This window comes from Thamnophis sirtalis, unplaced genomic scaffold (assembly GCF_051295495.1).
Source record: "Thamnophis sirtalis isolate CommonGarterSnake01/CBP01778 unplaced genomic scaffold, rThaSir2_p1.2 scaffold_11, whole genome shotgun sequence".
NCBI lineage: Eukaryota > Metazoa > Chordata > Lepidosauria > Squamata > Natricidae > Thamnophis > Thamnophis sirtalis.
Window position 1 is genome coordinate 4,087,407 of NW_028261391.1, and position 15,298 is coordinate 4,102,704.

At 48.8% G+C, this 15,298-nt stretch overlaps 1 protein-coding gene across 1 annotated transcript in view; it reads right to left on the bottom strand.

Moving 5' to 3' along the window:
- LOC106555386 (solute carrier family 12 member 9-like) overlaps nucleotides 1-15,298 on the bottom strand; it is a 120,486-nt gene that overhangs the window by 13,820 nt on the left and 91,368 nt on the right. Inside the window, exon 10 of the mRNA XM_087725076.1 lies at nucleotides 9,881-10,073. Within this exon, the coding sequence (XP_087581202.1) occupies nucleotides 9,881-10,073 (193 nt within the window). The remainder of the gene's footprint in view (nucleotides 1-9,880; nucleotides 10,074-15,298) is intronic.

Below are 15,298 nucleotides of genomic sequence, written 5' to 3' on the forward strand. Positions count from 1 at the left end.
GGGGGAGGGGTGGGTGGGTGGGCTGAGCATCTCTGGCTGACAAAGTCGCCCCCGCCGAGACTTTGCCAAGGCTCTGCTTATGATCTTACAACCAGGCAGGATTGGGGACTTGGCGGCCAGCCAGGCCCTGTTCAACCCGCCGATCCCGGCTTTGTTGCGAGCCCTCCGTTCCCAACTGACAGCTGTCCAGACCTCGGCTGAAGATTTGCAGCCGGAGAATGGCTGCCTGGCTCTCTAGGTAATTGCTTTCATTGTCCTGGCCTTCTCCGCCAAATGCTTCTCATAGCGTCCGGCTGAACTCTCTCGGCCTGCCAAAACGGCCCCCACCCCTATTTAGCTGGCCCTTCGGAGGAGGAGGAGGAGGAGGACGGGAACGGCGTAAGTTCTCCGTGTCATGGAAACGTAGGTGCAGCTGGTCCTCGACTTGCGACAGAGACCGTTCACAACCGTTCACCCGTGACTAAGTCCATTTTTCACAGTTATGACCATTGCATTGCAGCTGTTCAGGCCTGCAGCCCTCTTTTATTTCGGGTCTTTGGCCTGCCAGGCTTTCTATTATTCTACTATGCGTTTTCTATGGTGGGAAAATGGGAGCGGGGGATTGTGCGGGAGTTAGATGCTATGTAGCCATAACAATATTCTTTCTAGAAAGCCAAGGTCATCCTTTGTCTCTGCACCTCTGCACCTGACTGGAACTGGATGGGTGGAACTGCCAGCATGGCAGGGGAACACTGGACAATGGGATGGACTGGTGGGTGTGGGGGCAAGATCTTGAACTTTCAACTGGGTGGGGGAAACCGGGAAGCTTTCAGATTCAGGTTTTCCCAGATGTGCCAACATGTCTCTCTTAATAAATTGTAACATAGAGCAATACTTTGCCTCGGACTCTGATTTACTTTTGGATGCTATTTGGAACCCTGACAGCAGCATCCTCACGGTTACATGATCAAAAAATTTGGCAGCTGACTCATATTTATGACGATTGCAGTGTCCCGGGATCCCCTGATCCCCTTTTGCAATGTTCTGGCAAGCAAAGTCAATGGGGAAGCCGGATTCACTGTGCATCCGTGTGACTAAGTGCGGCGATTCGCTTAACAACTGTGGGCAAGAAAGGTTGTAAAAGGGTGCAAAATTCACCAAAGAACTATCTTCGCTTAGCAACAGAAATCAGGGGGGGGGGCTCGATTGTGGTCGTAAGTCGAGGACTACCTGCATTTGCACAAATCCCGTAGACCCAATTGAGGTCCGTGGGGTCCCGCTTCACCAACCTCAAGGTATCAAAAGGAAAACCAGTCACATTTTTTTCTTTTTCCTATTTGCAGGGCTCCAGACATGACCTCCCTTGCTCTATATGTTTGTGTGAATGTGTGTGTGTGTGTGTTTGTGTTTGTTTGTTCTTGTGTATGTGTGTGGCAGCAGCCAAAAAAGCTAACACAATCCTTGCTTGCATAACCAGAGGCATAGTCTCAAAATCGCGTGAAATATGAGTACCGCTTTGTAAATCCTTTAGTAAGGCCACACCTGGAATACCTGCATCCAGTTTTGCTCACCATGGTACAAAAACAGATGTTGAGATTTTGGAAACAGTGCAGAGAAGAGCAACCAAGAGGATTAAAGGCCTGGGGGCTAAAACATCGGAAGAACGGCTGCAGGATTTTCAGTTTGACGGACTCTAGAACACAGAAGAAATGAGGGAGACGTGATAGAAGTCTTCCAAATATCTAAATGTCGACTGGCAACTACACGGAGGAGAGCCTTTTCAGTAGCAGCTCCGACCCTTTGGAATGATCTCCCCGTGGAGATTCGTACCCTCACCACCGTCCAGACCTTCCGCACAGCCCTTAAGACCTGGCTATCCCGTCAGGCCTGGGGATAAGATCACAATCTGTCCCCACCCGAATGATGAATGAATGGTGTGTACTATTTTATACTCATGTAATGTTTATGTTCATCGTTTTTGTGTCGTCCCCCCCCTATACTTGTAAGCCACCCTGAGTCCCCTCAGGGAAAAGGGCGGCCTATAAATATTAATAAAATTCTAAATTCTAAATTCTAAATTCTAATGGGCGACCACAGAGAATGGGGAGCCAACCTTATTCTCCAAAGCACCTGAAGGCAGGACAAGAAGCAATGGGTGGAAACTAATCAAGGAAAGAAGCAGCTTAGAACTAAGGAGAAACTTCCTGACAGTGAGAACAATTAATTACTGGAAAGGCTTCCCTCCAGAAGTTGTAAATGCTCCAACACTGGAAGTCTTTAAGAAGATGTTGGATAGCCATCTGTCTGGAACGGTATAGGGCTTCCTGCCTAGGCAGGGGGTTGGACTAGAAGACCTCCAAGGTCCCTTCCAACTATGCTATTGTATTGTATTGTATTGTATTGTATTGTAATTTAATGAAAAGAAGGACTATGGGAGACATGATAGCATCTTCCAATATCTCAGGGGTTGCCATAAAGAAGAGGGAATTCTATTCTCCAAAGCACCTGAGGGCAGAACAAGAAGCAATGGGTGGAAACTAATCAAGGAAAGAAGCAGCTTAGAACTAAGGAGAAATTTCCTGACAGTGAGAACAATTAATCAGTGGAACTCATTGCCTTCAGAAGTTGTGAATGCTCCAACACTGGAAGTCTTTAAGAAGATGTTGGATAGCCATTTGTCTGAAAACGGTATAGGGCTTCCATCACTGGAGGTTTTTAAGAAGAGACTGGACAGTTACTTGTTTGAAATGGTATAGGATCTCCCGCTTGAGCAGGGGGCCTGGACTAGAGGACCTCCGAGGTCCCTTCCAGCTCTATTCTGATTGATTGATCACCATGCACCACGTCAAGAGCCAAAGGAACCCCCGGGGGACTCTAACTCATTGACGTCTTTGGCTGCTAACATTTGTCTTCACTCCCAGCAACCTCTGTATTTCATCAGCCTCCCGTCAGGTCACATCACCCTGGCTAAGTAAACGTTACTCCTCAGATTTATTCCCCTCGATGCTCCTCCGCGGAGAAGCTCGGGTTACTGCAATCGTTCCACTCACCCCCTGGTCTCGGCGCTTGATTGCCTGCAATCTGTCACTGCCTCTCGTCCAAACATAGGAAACTCAAAGGTATTAAAAGGCGAGAAATCCCCAAGGGGGAGATTTGCTGCTCTCCGTTTGCTCTGGGCCTCTTACTTATAAGTAAGCAAGCGAGTTTTCCAACAAGATTGGAAAACTCGCTTGCTCGCTTATAATGTAATTATTACATTTACAATAAACAAATACAATAAACTGATTTAGCATTGGAATTGTTTAAAAGTACGAGAAGGCAAAAATTGAATCGTAAACTACAAAAGCAGAATAGACGTGCCGATATGGGAAGCTGTGTAAAATTACATTATATGGTTATGTTGTTTGTTTGTGTTTTTATCTGTTTTGTATTTGTTTTTGCATTTTTTTCTTGGTTATTTTACTTGTTCTTTCTTTTTCTTTTTTACTTGTGGTTTTTAAACTTGAAAATGTTGAATAAAAACTTTAAAAAAAACCCTCACTTGCTCCCTAGCCATAAAGTGACCTCTTCTGCAGACAGGGCCTGGCTGGAGGTCCAAGGGGGGAGGTGGGTGGGTTTAAATATGGCTCCAACGAGTAGGGAAGAGGTAAGGGAAGGAAGAAGGGGACGGAGAGGAGGAAGGAAGGAAGTAGAGAAGGAAGGGAGGGAGAAAAGAAAGAGAAAATAAGGTGGTGTCATAGCAGGTGCGAAGGATGGTAAACAAAGCATTTCAAACTATACCTTATAACCTTTCAAATGGAATAATAATAATGTAAGAATGGCGAAGAAAAAGAATAATTATGTGAATGTACACCTATAACTGTATGTAAGAGAATAAATGACAGTAAAAATATAAAGCACAATATAGGTAAATAATATTTGGTCATAAGTAGCTAAGTATAAATAAATAAAGAATTGTACATAAAAATGTATAACGAACAAGGAGATTATGAATGCAAGATAGAAATGTATAGAAGGGAAAACACTAACTGCAAAGAAACCGATTCGGAACTGCGGTATGATATACGATGGAACTTATTGTTCCTATGTTGTTTTTAAGTTATGCGTTTGTTTCTGTTGATGTGCTTATGTGTTTAAAATAAAAAATTATTAAAATTAAATATGGCTCCAACTAATACATGTAGAAGAGGGGGGTGGGGCGCACTTGGAATCCTGCATCCAGTTTTGGGCGCCACGATGTAAAAAAAGATGTGGAGACTCTGGAAAGAGTGCGGAGAAGAGCAACAAAGACGATTAGGGGACTGGAAGCTGAAATATATGAAGAACAGTTGTTGAAATTGTGTATGTCTCGTTCAGGGTTCAGCAACCTTAAACACTCAAAAGAACCACAAAAATCCTAACTGGAAGCCCCTAGTTCAATTCTCGGAGCCGACCAGAACTGGGTGGAGAGTGGCCAGGCCAGTGGTGAAATCTATCTATATATATTTTTGGCTATCGGTTCTGTGGGCGTGGCTTGGTGGGCGTGGCTTGATGGGGGAGTTATGTGACTGGGTGGGCGTGGCTATGTAGTCATGTAACTGGGGGTCAAAAGACAGAAACTCACTTTAACAATGTCCTGCTGGAACTGGGGGGGGAGGGGGGGTTTGGACTAGATGACCTCCAGATCCCTTCCTGCCCTGGAGTCTCCTCTGAGGCTGCGTCTAATGCCAGGTTTGTAGTCTTTCCTTCCTCTCATTTTTTTTTTCCTTCCTTCCTTCCTTCCTTCCTTCCTTCCTTCCTTCCTTCCTTCCTTCCTTCCTTCCTTCCTTCCTTCCTTCCTTCCTTCCCTCCCTCCCTCCCTCCCTCCCTCCCTCTTTCACAGCAACCCCCCCCTCCCTATTTTTGGCCCAGCAGGCCTGAGGGAAGCCTGCTGGGAGCAAAAAAAGACACCCACCCCCCCAGCGTTTCCAGAGAACCTGTAGTAAAAAAAAAATGCTTAAAAAGTTTTAAAAAAAGTTCCGAAGATCAGCTGTGCAACATGTGTAACACGGAACTTTTTTTTTTTTTTTTAAGTATTTTTTACTACCGGTTTTGAGAATTAGTAGCAATTTTTACTACCGGTTCGGGTGAACCAGCCCGAACGGGTAGCATTTCACCCCTGGGTCAGGCCGATATCTTTCAGACACCGTAATACTTGGCAAGAATGCAGGAATGAAATAATTGTCTCCTGCAAACTCCACTCCCCTGTTGCTCCTCTTTTATTCCCCCTGGGAGGGGCCATTCACCATCCTCCTGTGGCCTTACTCCCAAGTCGACCCCTGTTCTTTAGCTGTCCCCTTTGTCTGGCAGCTCTGCGCATGTGCACACTGGGAACAGTCCCTAATGATTGTAAGCCGCCCTGAGTCCCCTCAGGGAAAAGGGCGGCCTATAAATCCAAATAAAATACTAAAAAAAAAATAGTCTCCAGCTGTTCTTCTGCCCCACTGATATCCAACTCTGAAGGCAGCTGATAACTGGCATACGGCCCTGGCCCCCTCTCTGCCTCCGACACAGAGCCCTCCTCCGAGCCTTCCCCAGACTCCAGGACTGGCCCAGGTTCCTCCCCAACCTCCTCACTGTCTGAATCTGCTGCCAGATCCGCTGGCCGGCCACAACATTATGCTTGGAGATACGCGCCTGCAGCTTTCTTATTCAGAGGTGGGAACTTCTGAACACAAGAGAGCAACAATGCCTATATTATTTATATATTAGCGCTGAGAGGAGGAAGTTCATCATGTGTTGCGTCTGGGAAAGCAATCAAAATTGTCTTGGGTGGCCTCCTACGAGAAGTTGGTGCGAGCAGGAGGAGGAAGAAGTCTGGCTAGGGAGTCTGGGAGCTTAAGTCCACACACCTATAGAGTAGATGTGATACCTGGCTCAATAGTAGTAAGTGAGAGGGATTTAGGCATCCTGGGGGATCACTGTTTAAGTACGAGCCAGCCATGGGCAGAAGCTGCCAAAAAAGCCAACACAGTTCTAGGCTGCATCAACAGAGGGAGAGAATCAAGATCACGTGAAGGGTTAATACCACTTTATAAGGCCTTGGTAAGGCCACACTTGGAATATTTGCATCCAGTTTTGGTCACCACGATGTAGAAAAGATGTGGAGACTCTAGAAAGAGTGCAGAGAAGAGCAACAAAGAGGATTAGGGGACTGGAGGCTAAAACATAGGAAGAATGGTTGCAGGAACTGGGTTATGTCTATTTTAATGAAAAGAAGGACTAGGGGAGACAGGATAGCAGCCTTCCAATATCTCAGGGGTTGCGACAAAGAAGAGGGAGTCAAGCTATTCTCCAAAGCATCAAAAGGCAGGATAAGAAGCAATGGGTGGAAACTAATCAAGGAGAGAAGCAACTTAGAACTGAGGAGAAATTTCCTGACAGTTAGAACAATTAATCAGTGGAACAGAAGTTGCCTCCATAAGTTGTGAATGCCCCAGAACTGGAAGTCTTTAAGAAGATGTTGGATAGCCATTTGTCTGAAACGGCATAGGGTTTCCTGCCTAGGCAGGGGGTTGGACTAGAAGACCTCCAAGGTCTCTTCCAACTCTGCTATTCTATTCTATTCTATTCTATTCTATTCACCTTAAAATTCTCAAGGTTGAGAAACACTTATCTACAGGCAGTCCTCAACCTGCAACCGTTCATTTAGTTCAATGTTCAATGGTGCAAAATGTGACTGAGGACTGGTTTTTGCACGGCCGTTACAGTGTCCCCAGGGTCACGTGTCACTCATATTTATGACGGTTGCATCGTCCCAGGGTTAACGCGATCCCCTTTTACGACCGTCCGACAAGCAAAGTCAATAGGGAAGCCAGATTCAATTAACAAGTAACTTAACAACTGCAGCCATAGGGTGGGATTCAAATGTTTTTACTACCGGTTCTGTGGGCGTGGCTTTGTGGGCGTGGCAGGGGAAGGCTACTGCAAAATCCCCATTCCCTCCCCTCCCCACTAACCTGCTTTCCAGCTCCGTTCTCCTGTTCTGGGCAACAGAAGAAGATCAGCTGGGAGGCAGGAGGGGCGTGGCCAGCCTATTTGCCGGTTCTCCAAACTACTCAAAATTTCCACTATCGGTTCTCCAGAACCGGCTGAATGCCACCTCTGAACTTCAGTGATTCACACTTAACATCAAGAAAGGTCGTAAAACGAGGCTAAACTCACTTAACAGTTGTCTGACTTAGCAACCGTTGTTTGGGGCTGAGTTGTGGTCGTAAGTCGAGGAATACTTCAGAGGCTCCCCGGTGGCCCTTTCCTGCATCCAGGGCAAGAGATGCAGGAACCCACAAGGTTGGTAAGCATGGAGGGGGGGGGGGTGAGGTCTAAACCAGTGTTTCTCAACCTTGGTGACTTTAAGTCCTGTGGACTTCAACTCCCAGAATTCCCCAGCCAGCTATGCCAGCCAAATGCCAAGCAAACCGCCTGATCAAACAAGCTGATCTGCCCCCAGGAGGGTTCGGGCTCTGCCAGGCAGCGCAGAGAAACAGCAGCTGGCTAATAAGACTCTTCCATTAAACCCCTTAACTAGAGCTTTTAAATGTCGGTTTTATGACACCCAAATTAAAAGGCTGGGGCTGGGCAACGGGCCCAGTTTGCAGGAGCCGGGCATGGTTCCCGGGGAAAGGCAGAGGGCGGGCATCACACCAGCTGGAAGGGCGAGCCGTCGGCTCAAAGGGTGGATGCGGATACAGAAGAATCCCCGGCAAAGGAAGCAGATGCAAATTTGGAATGCTGTTAATTCTTTCGGAGGAAAATTAATCTCCAATAAGGATGACCACCTGCTCCGGGATTGGCAACGGAGCAACGGGAGGGCAGGGGGAGGGGGGGGGGCAAGAAGATGGAGACGGCCGATCCGCCTCCTAATAAAAACGAAATTTAATGGAGAGAAAAGTAAGGCTGGATGTTTATGCAAGAAAAAAACCAAGGGAACAGGTATAGAATGGGGGGGGGTGAAGGTTCCCCTCGCACGTATGTGCCAGTCGTTCCCGACTCTAGGGGGCGGTGCTCATCTCCGTTTCAAAGCCGGAGAGCCAGCACTGTCCGAAGACGTCTCCGTGGTCACGTGGCCGGCATGACTCAACGCCGAAGGTGCACAGAATGCTGTTCCCTTCCCACCAAAGGTGGTGCCTATTTTTCTACTTGCATTTTTACGTGCTTTGAAACTGCTAGGTTGGCAGAAGCTGGGACAAGTCATGGGAGCTCCCTCCGTTACGCAGCACTAGGGATTCGAACTGTCGAACTGCCGACATTTCTGATTGACAAGTGCAGAGTCTTAGCCACCGCGTCCCTAGAATGGGTGATACGTGGCTCAGAGCCGAGGTGGCGCAGTGGTTAAATGCAGCACTGCAGGCTACTTCAGCTGACTGCAGTTCTGCAGTTCGGCTGTTCAAATCTCACCGGCTCAGGGTTGACTCAGCCTTCCATCCTTCCGAGGTGGGTAAAATGAGGACCCGGATTGTTGTTGGGGGCGATATTCTGACTCTGTAAACCGCTTAGAGAGGGCTGAAAGCCCTATGAAGCGGTAGATAAGTCTAACTGCTATTGCTATTGCTAACAGCCTGTAGAGATTCTCCGTCATCCAGGGCCTGGTGATCCCAAAGGTGCTTTTTTTCAAGAGGCAACTGGGCTTCCTATTTTTTTTTTTCTTTTGAAGACATTTTGCTCCTCCTCATCCATGAAGCTTCTTCAGCTCTTCCTCACTATCCGGTCAGAGCTGAAGAAGCTTCTTGGATGAAAAGTGAAACATCTTCAAAAGCAAAAAACAACAACAACAACAAGGAAGCCCAGTTGCCTCCTGAAAAAAGCACCTTTGGGAGAACCAGAACCTGGATGACAGAGAATCTCTACAGATCTTTAGCTATAGAATTTGGGATGAAGACCTTTGGAATGGCGTGGAATCGATTTCCAGAGGGAATAAATTGCAAGCTACAGGAACCTGCGCTGAGGTGGCGCGCAGTGGTGAGGGTGCAGTACTGCAGGCCACTTCAGCTGACTGCTATCTGCAGTTCGGCGGTTCAAATCTCACCGGCTCAAAGGTTGACTCCGCCTTCCATCCTTCCGAGGTGGGTGAAATGAGGACCCGGATTGTGGGGGCGATATGCTGACTCTGTAAACCATTTAGAGAGGGCTGAAAGCCCTATGAAGCGGTATATAAGTCTAGCTGCTATTGCTATTGCTAATCTGGAGCACCACTCAGGAGAACCTCAAGACACACAGGTCAATCTCCCAATGCTTCAACGACCCTCTAAAACAGCCCCCCCCCCCAAACTTGGCAACTTTTAAGACGGGTGGACTTCAACTCCCGGAATTCTCCAGCCAGAAGAGTTCTGCTTTAAAAGGAGGCACAGGATCAGCTGTTCTGCAAGGAATATAAATCCTGGAACCGGTTCTAAACGGCACTGTAGGTTTGTGGAACCTCTTCCATAGAAGAGCTTAGAACTGGCAGGAACCCAACCCCGGACCTTCCCCTGCATGTGCCCCGCCCCCCACGCATGCACACGTGTCCGCTTTCATGCCCCCAACCTCCTGCACCAACCTGGAAGCCAAAATGGGGCATGGGGGAGTCACGTGAGCCCCCCAAACGCAATGCAAATGCCTCCCCCCCATGTGAGAGACCCAGAGACCAATTGGCTGGTGGGAGGCACCTGAGCATGGTGGAGCTGGGCTGGGGCGACGTGCCCACAGAGAGGCCTGTGCCATGCGTGCCATAGGCTGTCCGTCACGGTCTTCAACCATAAATTGGACCTCCCTTTCGTAAATAACCAACGTTCTCAATTCATGGTGGTGCCCAAGCTTAACGTATCTGCTCCAGAGTCCCGAGGAAAGTCTGTTTCTGTGGCGCCTGGGACCCCCACAGAGGGTCCCCCGTTGGGATGCTCCTTACCTGATGGAAGATCAAAGCTTGGCTGATGTAGCCCCAGCTGCTGCTGGGGGACAGGTAATGGAGGGCCACCAGCAGGATGACCATGAAGACCACACTGGCCGAAGCGTAGATTGGGCTGATGAGGAACACCATCACGACACAGCCGGCAATGCCCAGCACGCAGGTGTGCCACGTGAAATACTTGAAGGTGGGCCTGAGGAAGGAGAACAGGGAACAGGAGTTAGGACACCTGGGGTCTCTTCTTGGTGGTGGGGAGCGGGGAGATGCTCTGCTTTGAAGCGTAATGACCAGGTCTTGATCTACAGCTCCCGAGGTCCCGGAGGAGTGGATGGGAGTTGTAAAGGCTCCCCACGCACATCTGTGCTAGTCGTTCCCGAACTCTAGGGGGCGGTGCTCATCTCCGTTTCAAAGCCCAAGAGCCAGCGCTGGACGAAGACGTCTCCGTGGTCATGTGGCCGGCATGACTCAACGCCTAAGGTGCACGGAACACTGTTCCCTTCCCACCAAAGGTGGTCCCTACTTTTCCACTTGCATGTTTTACGTGCTTTCGAATTGCTAGGTTGGCAGAAGCTGGGACAAGTCACGGGAGCTCCCTCCGTTACGCGGTGCTCTGGATTCGAACCACCGACCTTTCTGATCAACAAGCTCGGTGTCTTAGCCACTGAGCCACCACTCTGTCCCCGCGATAGGAGTTGTGTTTCCATGTAAAAGTGGCATTCATCTGTCCGCTGAATGGACCCCTTAGAACATCGAATAATAGGGCTGGAAGGGACCTTGGGGGTCTTCTAGTCCAGCCCCCTGCTCAAGCAGGAGACCCTGTACTGTTTTAGACCAATGGTTGCCCAGTCTCTTTGTTAAAAACCTCCCGTGATGGGAAACCCACAACTTCAAGTGGAAAGTTGTTCCACTGGTTAATTGTTCTCACTGTTGGGGACTTTCTCTTTCGGTCTAGGTTGCTTCTCCCCTCGATGGATTTCCATCCGTTGCTTCTTGTCCTGCCCTCAGGGCTTTGAAGCAGGGGTCTCCAACCTTGGCAACTTTAAGCCTTGGCGGACTTCAACTCCCAGAATTCCCCAGCCAGCTGGCTGGGGAATTCTGGGAGTTGAAGTCCGCCAAGGCTTAAATTTGCCAAGGTTGGAGACCCCTGCTTTGGAGAATAGGCTGACCCTTTTAGTCTCTGGGACGACCCCTGAAGTATTGGCAGACTGCTACAATTGGCCCTTGACTTACAACCCCAAAATTGCCATTGCTCAACCCAGACCGTTGTTAAGTGAGTTTTGCCCCCGTTTTACAACCTTTCTTGCCGCACCCCAAGTCGTCGTTAAGTTGAGGACCACCTGCAGAATCGCACAGGCTTAGAACTTTGCCATTTTTATGAAAACATGGGACTCTCCACGTACCCCCCCCCCCACTCCCCCATTGTGGATGCTCCCACCAGACGGATCATTCACACAACTAAAAATGTCTTTGGGCTGGAATTCCTAGGGAGGTTAAAGGAAATAGGAGTCTTTATTTAGGCTTCAGCCTGCCGGGTCCCGAAGACTTTGCAGTTGGTTAATAATCTTCAAGACAATGAATACATAATACATAACTTTTTCCCCCCAGTGGAACGATTAAGGGGTGTGTGCAGCGCACTCATCTCTAACCACAAAGTACTTGTGTTGAAAAGGATTCTGGAATAGCTGTCAAGCTACTTCTGCGCATCTAAAATGAATGAACGGCCGGAGAGAGAGAGAGAGAGAGAGAGAGAGAAAATTCCTTTGCATACAAATGTTTTATCCCGGACTTTCCTTTCCCTTGCCAAATCCATATCGCTCCGGAGCGCCCGGCCTTTTACACTGGAGAAGATAGAAAAAGTTCACCGACAGTTCACCTATGATCAGGTTGAGGATGTGGCAGTAGGAAACGGAGAGATTTCGTCTTAAAGTGAGCCAGCTTGGTTGGGTGGTTAAGGCACCGGGCGAGAAAGTGGGAGACTAGGGAGTTCTAGTCCTGCCTTAGGCATGAAAGCCAGCTGGGTGACTTTGGGCCAGTCACCAGGAGATCAGAAGTTCTAGTCCTGTCTTAGGCATGAAAGCCAACTGGATATTTGGGCCAGTCACCAGGAGATCGGAAGTTCTAGTCCTGTCTTAGGCATGAAAGCCAGCTGGGTGACTTTGGGCCAATCACCAGGAGATTGGGAGTTCTAGTCCTGCCTTAGGTATGAAAGCCAGCTGGGTGACTTTGGGCCAGTCACCAGGAGATTGGGAGTTCTAGTCCTGCCTTAGGTATGAAAGCCAGCTGGGTGACTTTGGGCCAGTCACCAGGAGATTGGGAGTTCTAGTCCTGCTTTAGGCATGAAAGCCAGCAGGGTGACTTTGGGCCAATCACCAGGAGATCGGAAGTTCTAGTCCTGCTTTAGGCATGAAAGCCAGCAGGGTGACTTTGGGCCAATCACCAGGACACGGGAAGTTCTAGTGCCACCTTAGGCATGAAAGCCAACTGGATACTTTGGGCCAGTCACCAGGAGATTGGGAGTTCTAGTCCTGCCTTAGGCATGAAAGCCAATTGGGTACTTTGGGCCAATCACCAGGAGATGGGGAGTTCTAGTCCTGCCTTAGGAATGAAAGCCAATGGGGTACTTTGGGCCAGTCACCAGGAGATTGGGAGTTCTAGTCCTGCCTTAGGCATGAAAGCCAATGGGGTACTTTGGGCCAATCACCAGGAGATTGGGAGTTCTAGTCCTGCCTTAGGCATGAAAGCCAATGGGGTACTTTGGGCCAATCACCAGGAGATGGGGAGTTCTAGTCCTGCCCTTAGGAATGAAAGCCAATGGGGTACTTTGGGCCAGTCACCAGGAGATGGGGAGTTCTAGTCCTGCCTTAGGCATGAAAGCCAATGGGGTACTTTGGGCCAATCACCAGGAGATGGGGAGTTCTAGTCCTGCCTTAGGCATGAAAGCCAATGGGGTACTTTGGGCCAATCACCAGGCGATTGGGAGTTCTAGTCCTGCCTTAGGCATGAAAGCCTCATGGGTGACTTTGGGCCAGTCACCAGGAGACGGGAAGTTCTAGTGCCCCCTTAGGCATGAAAGCAAACTAGATATTTTGGGCCAATCACCAGGAGATGGGGAGTTCTAGTCCTGGGAGTTCCCAGATGTGCCAACACTACATCTCTAATGAAGTGGAACTTTGAGGAAACCCAAGCCTTGGAGTTTTATTTCGTTGGGGTGGGTGGGTGTTTTTGGAACCCTGCAAGGGATTCACTTAACAACCGTGGCATAAAACGAGGAATAAAAACGAGAAAACATACCGGTGAACCCTGGATCTAGGTGAGACAGATCAGCCTAGAAATACAGGTTAATATCTCCTTTCTTTCATCCCCCCCTCCACCCTCCACAAGTTGCTTATGTGTCTAACAACTGGAACACAAGCCTCAAATTATTTTTCTGTAATAAAGGGAGCTGGGTATTCCTCGGGAGGAAGGTTGGCATCACTGGCACTGCCCAGATCAGGCACAGAAAGTATTTGAGTGTTTTTAATTCCAATTCTGGTTTTTAATTTCCGATTGCAGGGAGGGGTGGGTTCGGGGGGGGGGGAGAAACTGGTGGGAAAGGCCATCAATCCTGCTCCGAGGGGGCAGCTTATTGTCAGGCAGCGAGGACTCCGCGGCCTTTCGGCAACTTAATTAAATTATTCTCATCTAACCCGCTGTCTTATCTCAATTGCAAAGGAAGATTTAAAAACGAAAGCCGAGCTCTTCGGGCCTCGCATTGCTCTGCCCCCCTCCACTTTGCCAGCTTCTCTGGAGCGGAGGGAGGGCACCAAGCAGCGGGGAGGGAGGGCACCCACCTTGGGCTTCTACAGCCCCCTGCCCACCCCAATTTGGAGGGGAGAAGAGACATGTCATTAACACAAATGGTGGTTAACAGGTAGCTCTCAACTTACGACCACAGTTTACATGAAAAAATTGTTAAGTGGATTTGTCGCAGGTTTGCTTCGCACACCGTGTGACTAACTTAACAACTGCAGCTTTAACAACGGGGCCAAGAAAGGTGGTAAAATGGGGAACACCACACTGGTTTTCTAGTTCATTTCTAAGGTAAAGGTTCCCCTCGCACATATGTGCTAGTCGTTCCCGACTCTAGGGGGCAGTGCTCATCTCCGTTTCAAGGCCGAAGAGCCAGCACTGTCCGAAGACGTCTCCGTGGTCATGTGGCCGGCATGACTCAATGCCTAAGGCGCATGGAAACGCTATTTCCTTCCCACCAACGGTGGTACCTATTTTTCTACTTGCATTTTTTACGTGCTTTCGAACTGCTAGGTTGGCAGAAGCTGGGACAAGTCATGGAGAGCTCACTCCGTTACACAGCGCTCGGGATTTGAACCATCAACCTTTCTGATCGACAAGCTCAGCATCTTAGCCACTGAGCCACCACCCTGTCCCCGCGATAGGAGTTGTATTTCCACGTAAAAGTGGCATTCATCTGTCCGAAGATGTCTCCGTGGTCATGTGGCCGGCATGACTCAATGCCGAAGGCACATGGAACGCTGCTACCTTCCCACCAAAGGTGATATCTATTCTCTACTTGCATTTTTTACGTCCTTTCGAACTGCTAGGTTGGCAGAAGCTGGGACAAAGTCACTGGAGCTCCCTCCGTTATGCGGCACTAGGGATTCGAACCGCCAAACTGCCGACCTTTCTGATTGACAAGCTCAGCGACTTAGCAATTGACCCTTAGTTCATTTCTAGTCCTCCCCGATCCACTGCTTGACTGTCTCTTCCAGGATTTCCCCAGGTATTGATGTCAAGCTGGAAAGCAGGTGCCAGCTGCTAAAAACCACATTTCCCCCCCCCCCCCAAAAAAAACCCCTCACGGCTCAGGAGAATATGGAGCTGGAGGCAGAATTCACTTTTTTTTCCCCTTAAAAAACAAAAACAAAAAAAGGAGATACAGTCTAGATAGCTGCAAAATCTGCCGGGGCAGGTGTGAAACGCTTGCACACTTGTCAAAATGACGATTTCCCAGATGGAGCAAGAGACGCCGAGAATTTGCACGCCTAACGACACGCCCGCGATGGTGGAAGCAGCAAAAAATCAGCTGCCTCCGAATTCCTGGCTACGTACCTGTTTAGAGGATCTTCCATCTGACGTCTTATCAGGTTTTCTTATCCTTCAGGCAAGAAGGAAAGAAGAAACTGTTTTGCTGGCAAATGCTCTTTCGATTTTTGCAGCTTTTGTGCTTGCAAGGAAAGGGGGGCTAGCCCAAGGCAGAACGGCTGTCCGTGCTGGGAACTTCAAACTGCCTCGTGCAGGACAAAGTAGGTCTCTCCCACTCTGATCAAAGTTTTGTTTGATTTATTCTTATCACGAGCTGGATCCGTTCACTGTGGACATTAATTGCTTATCAACATTTTAGCTTCTTTTATTTTTCTCCTC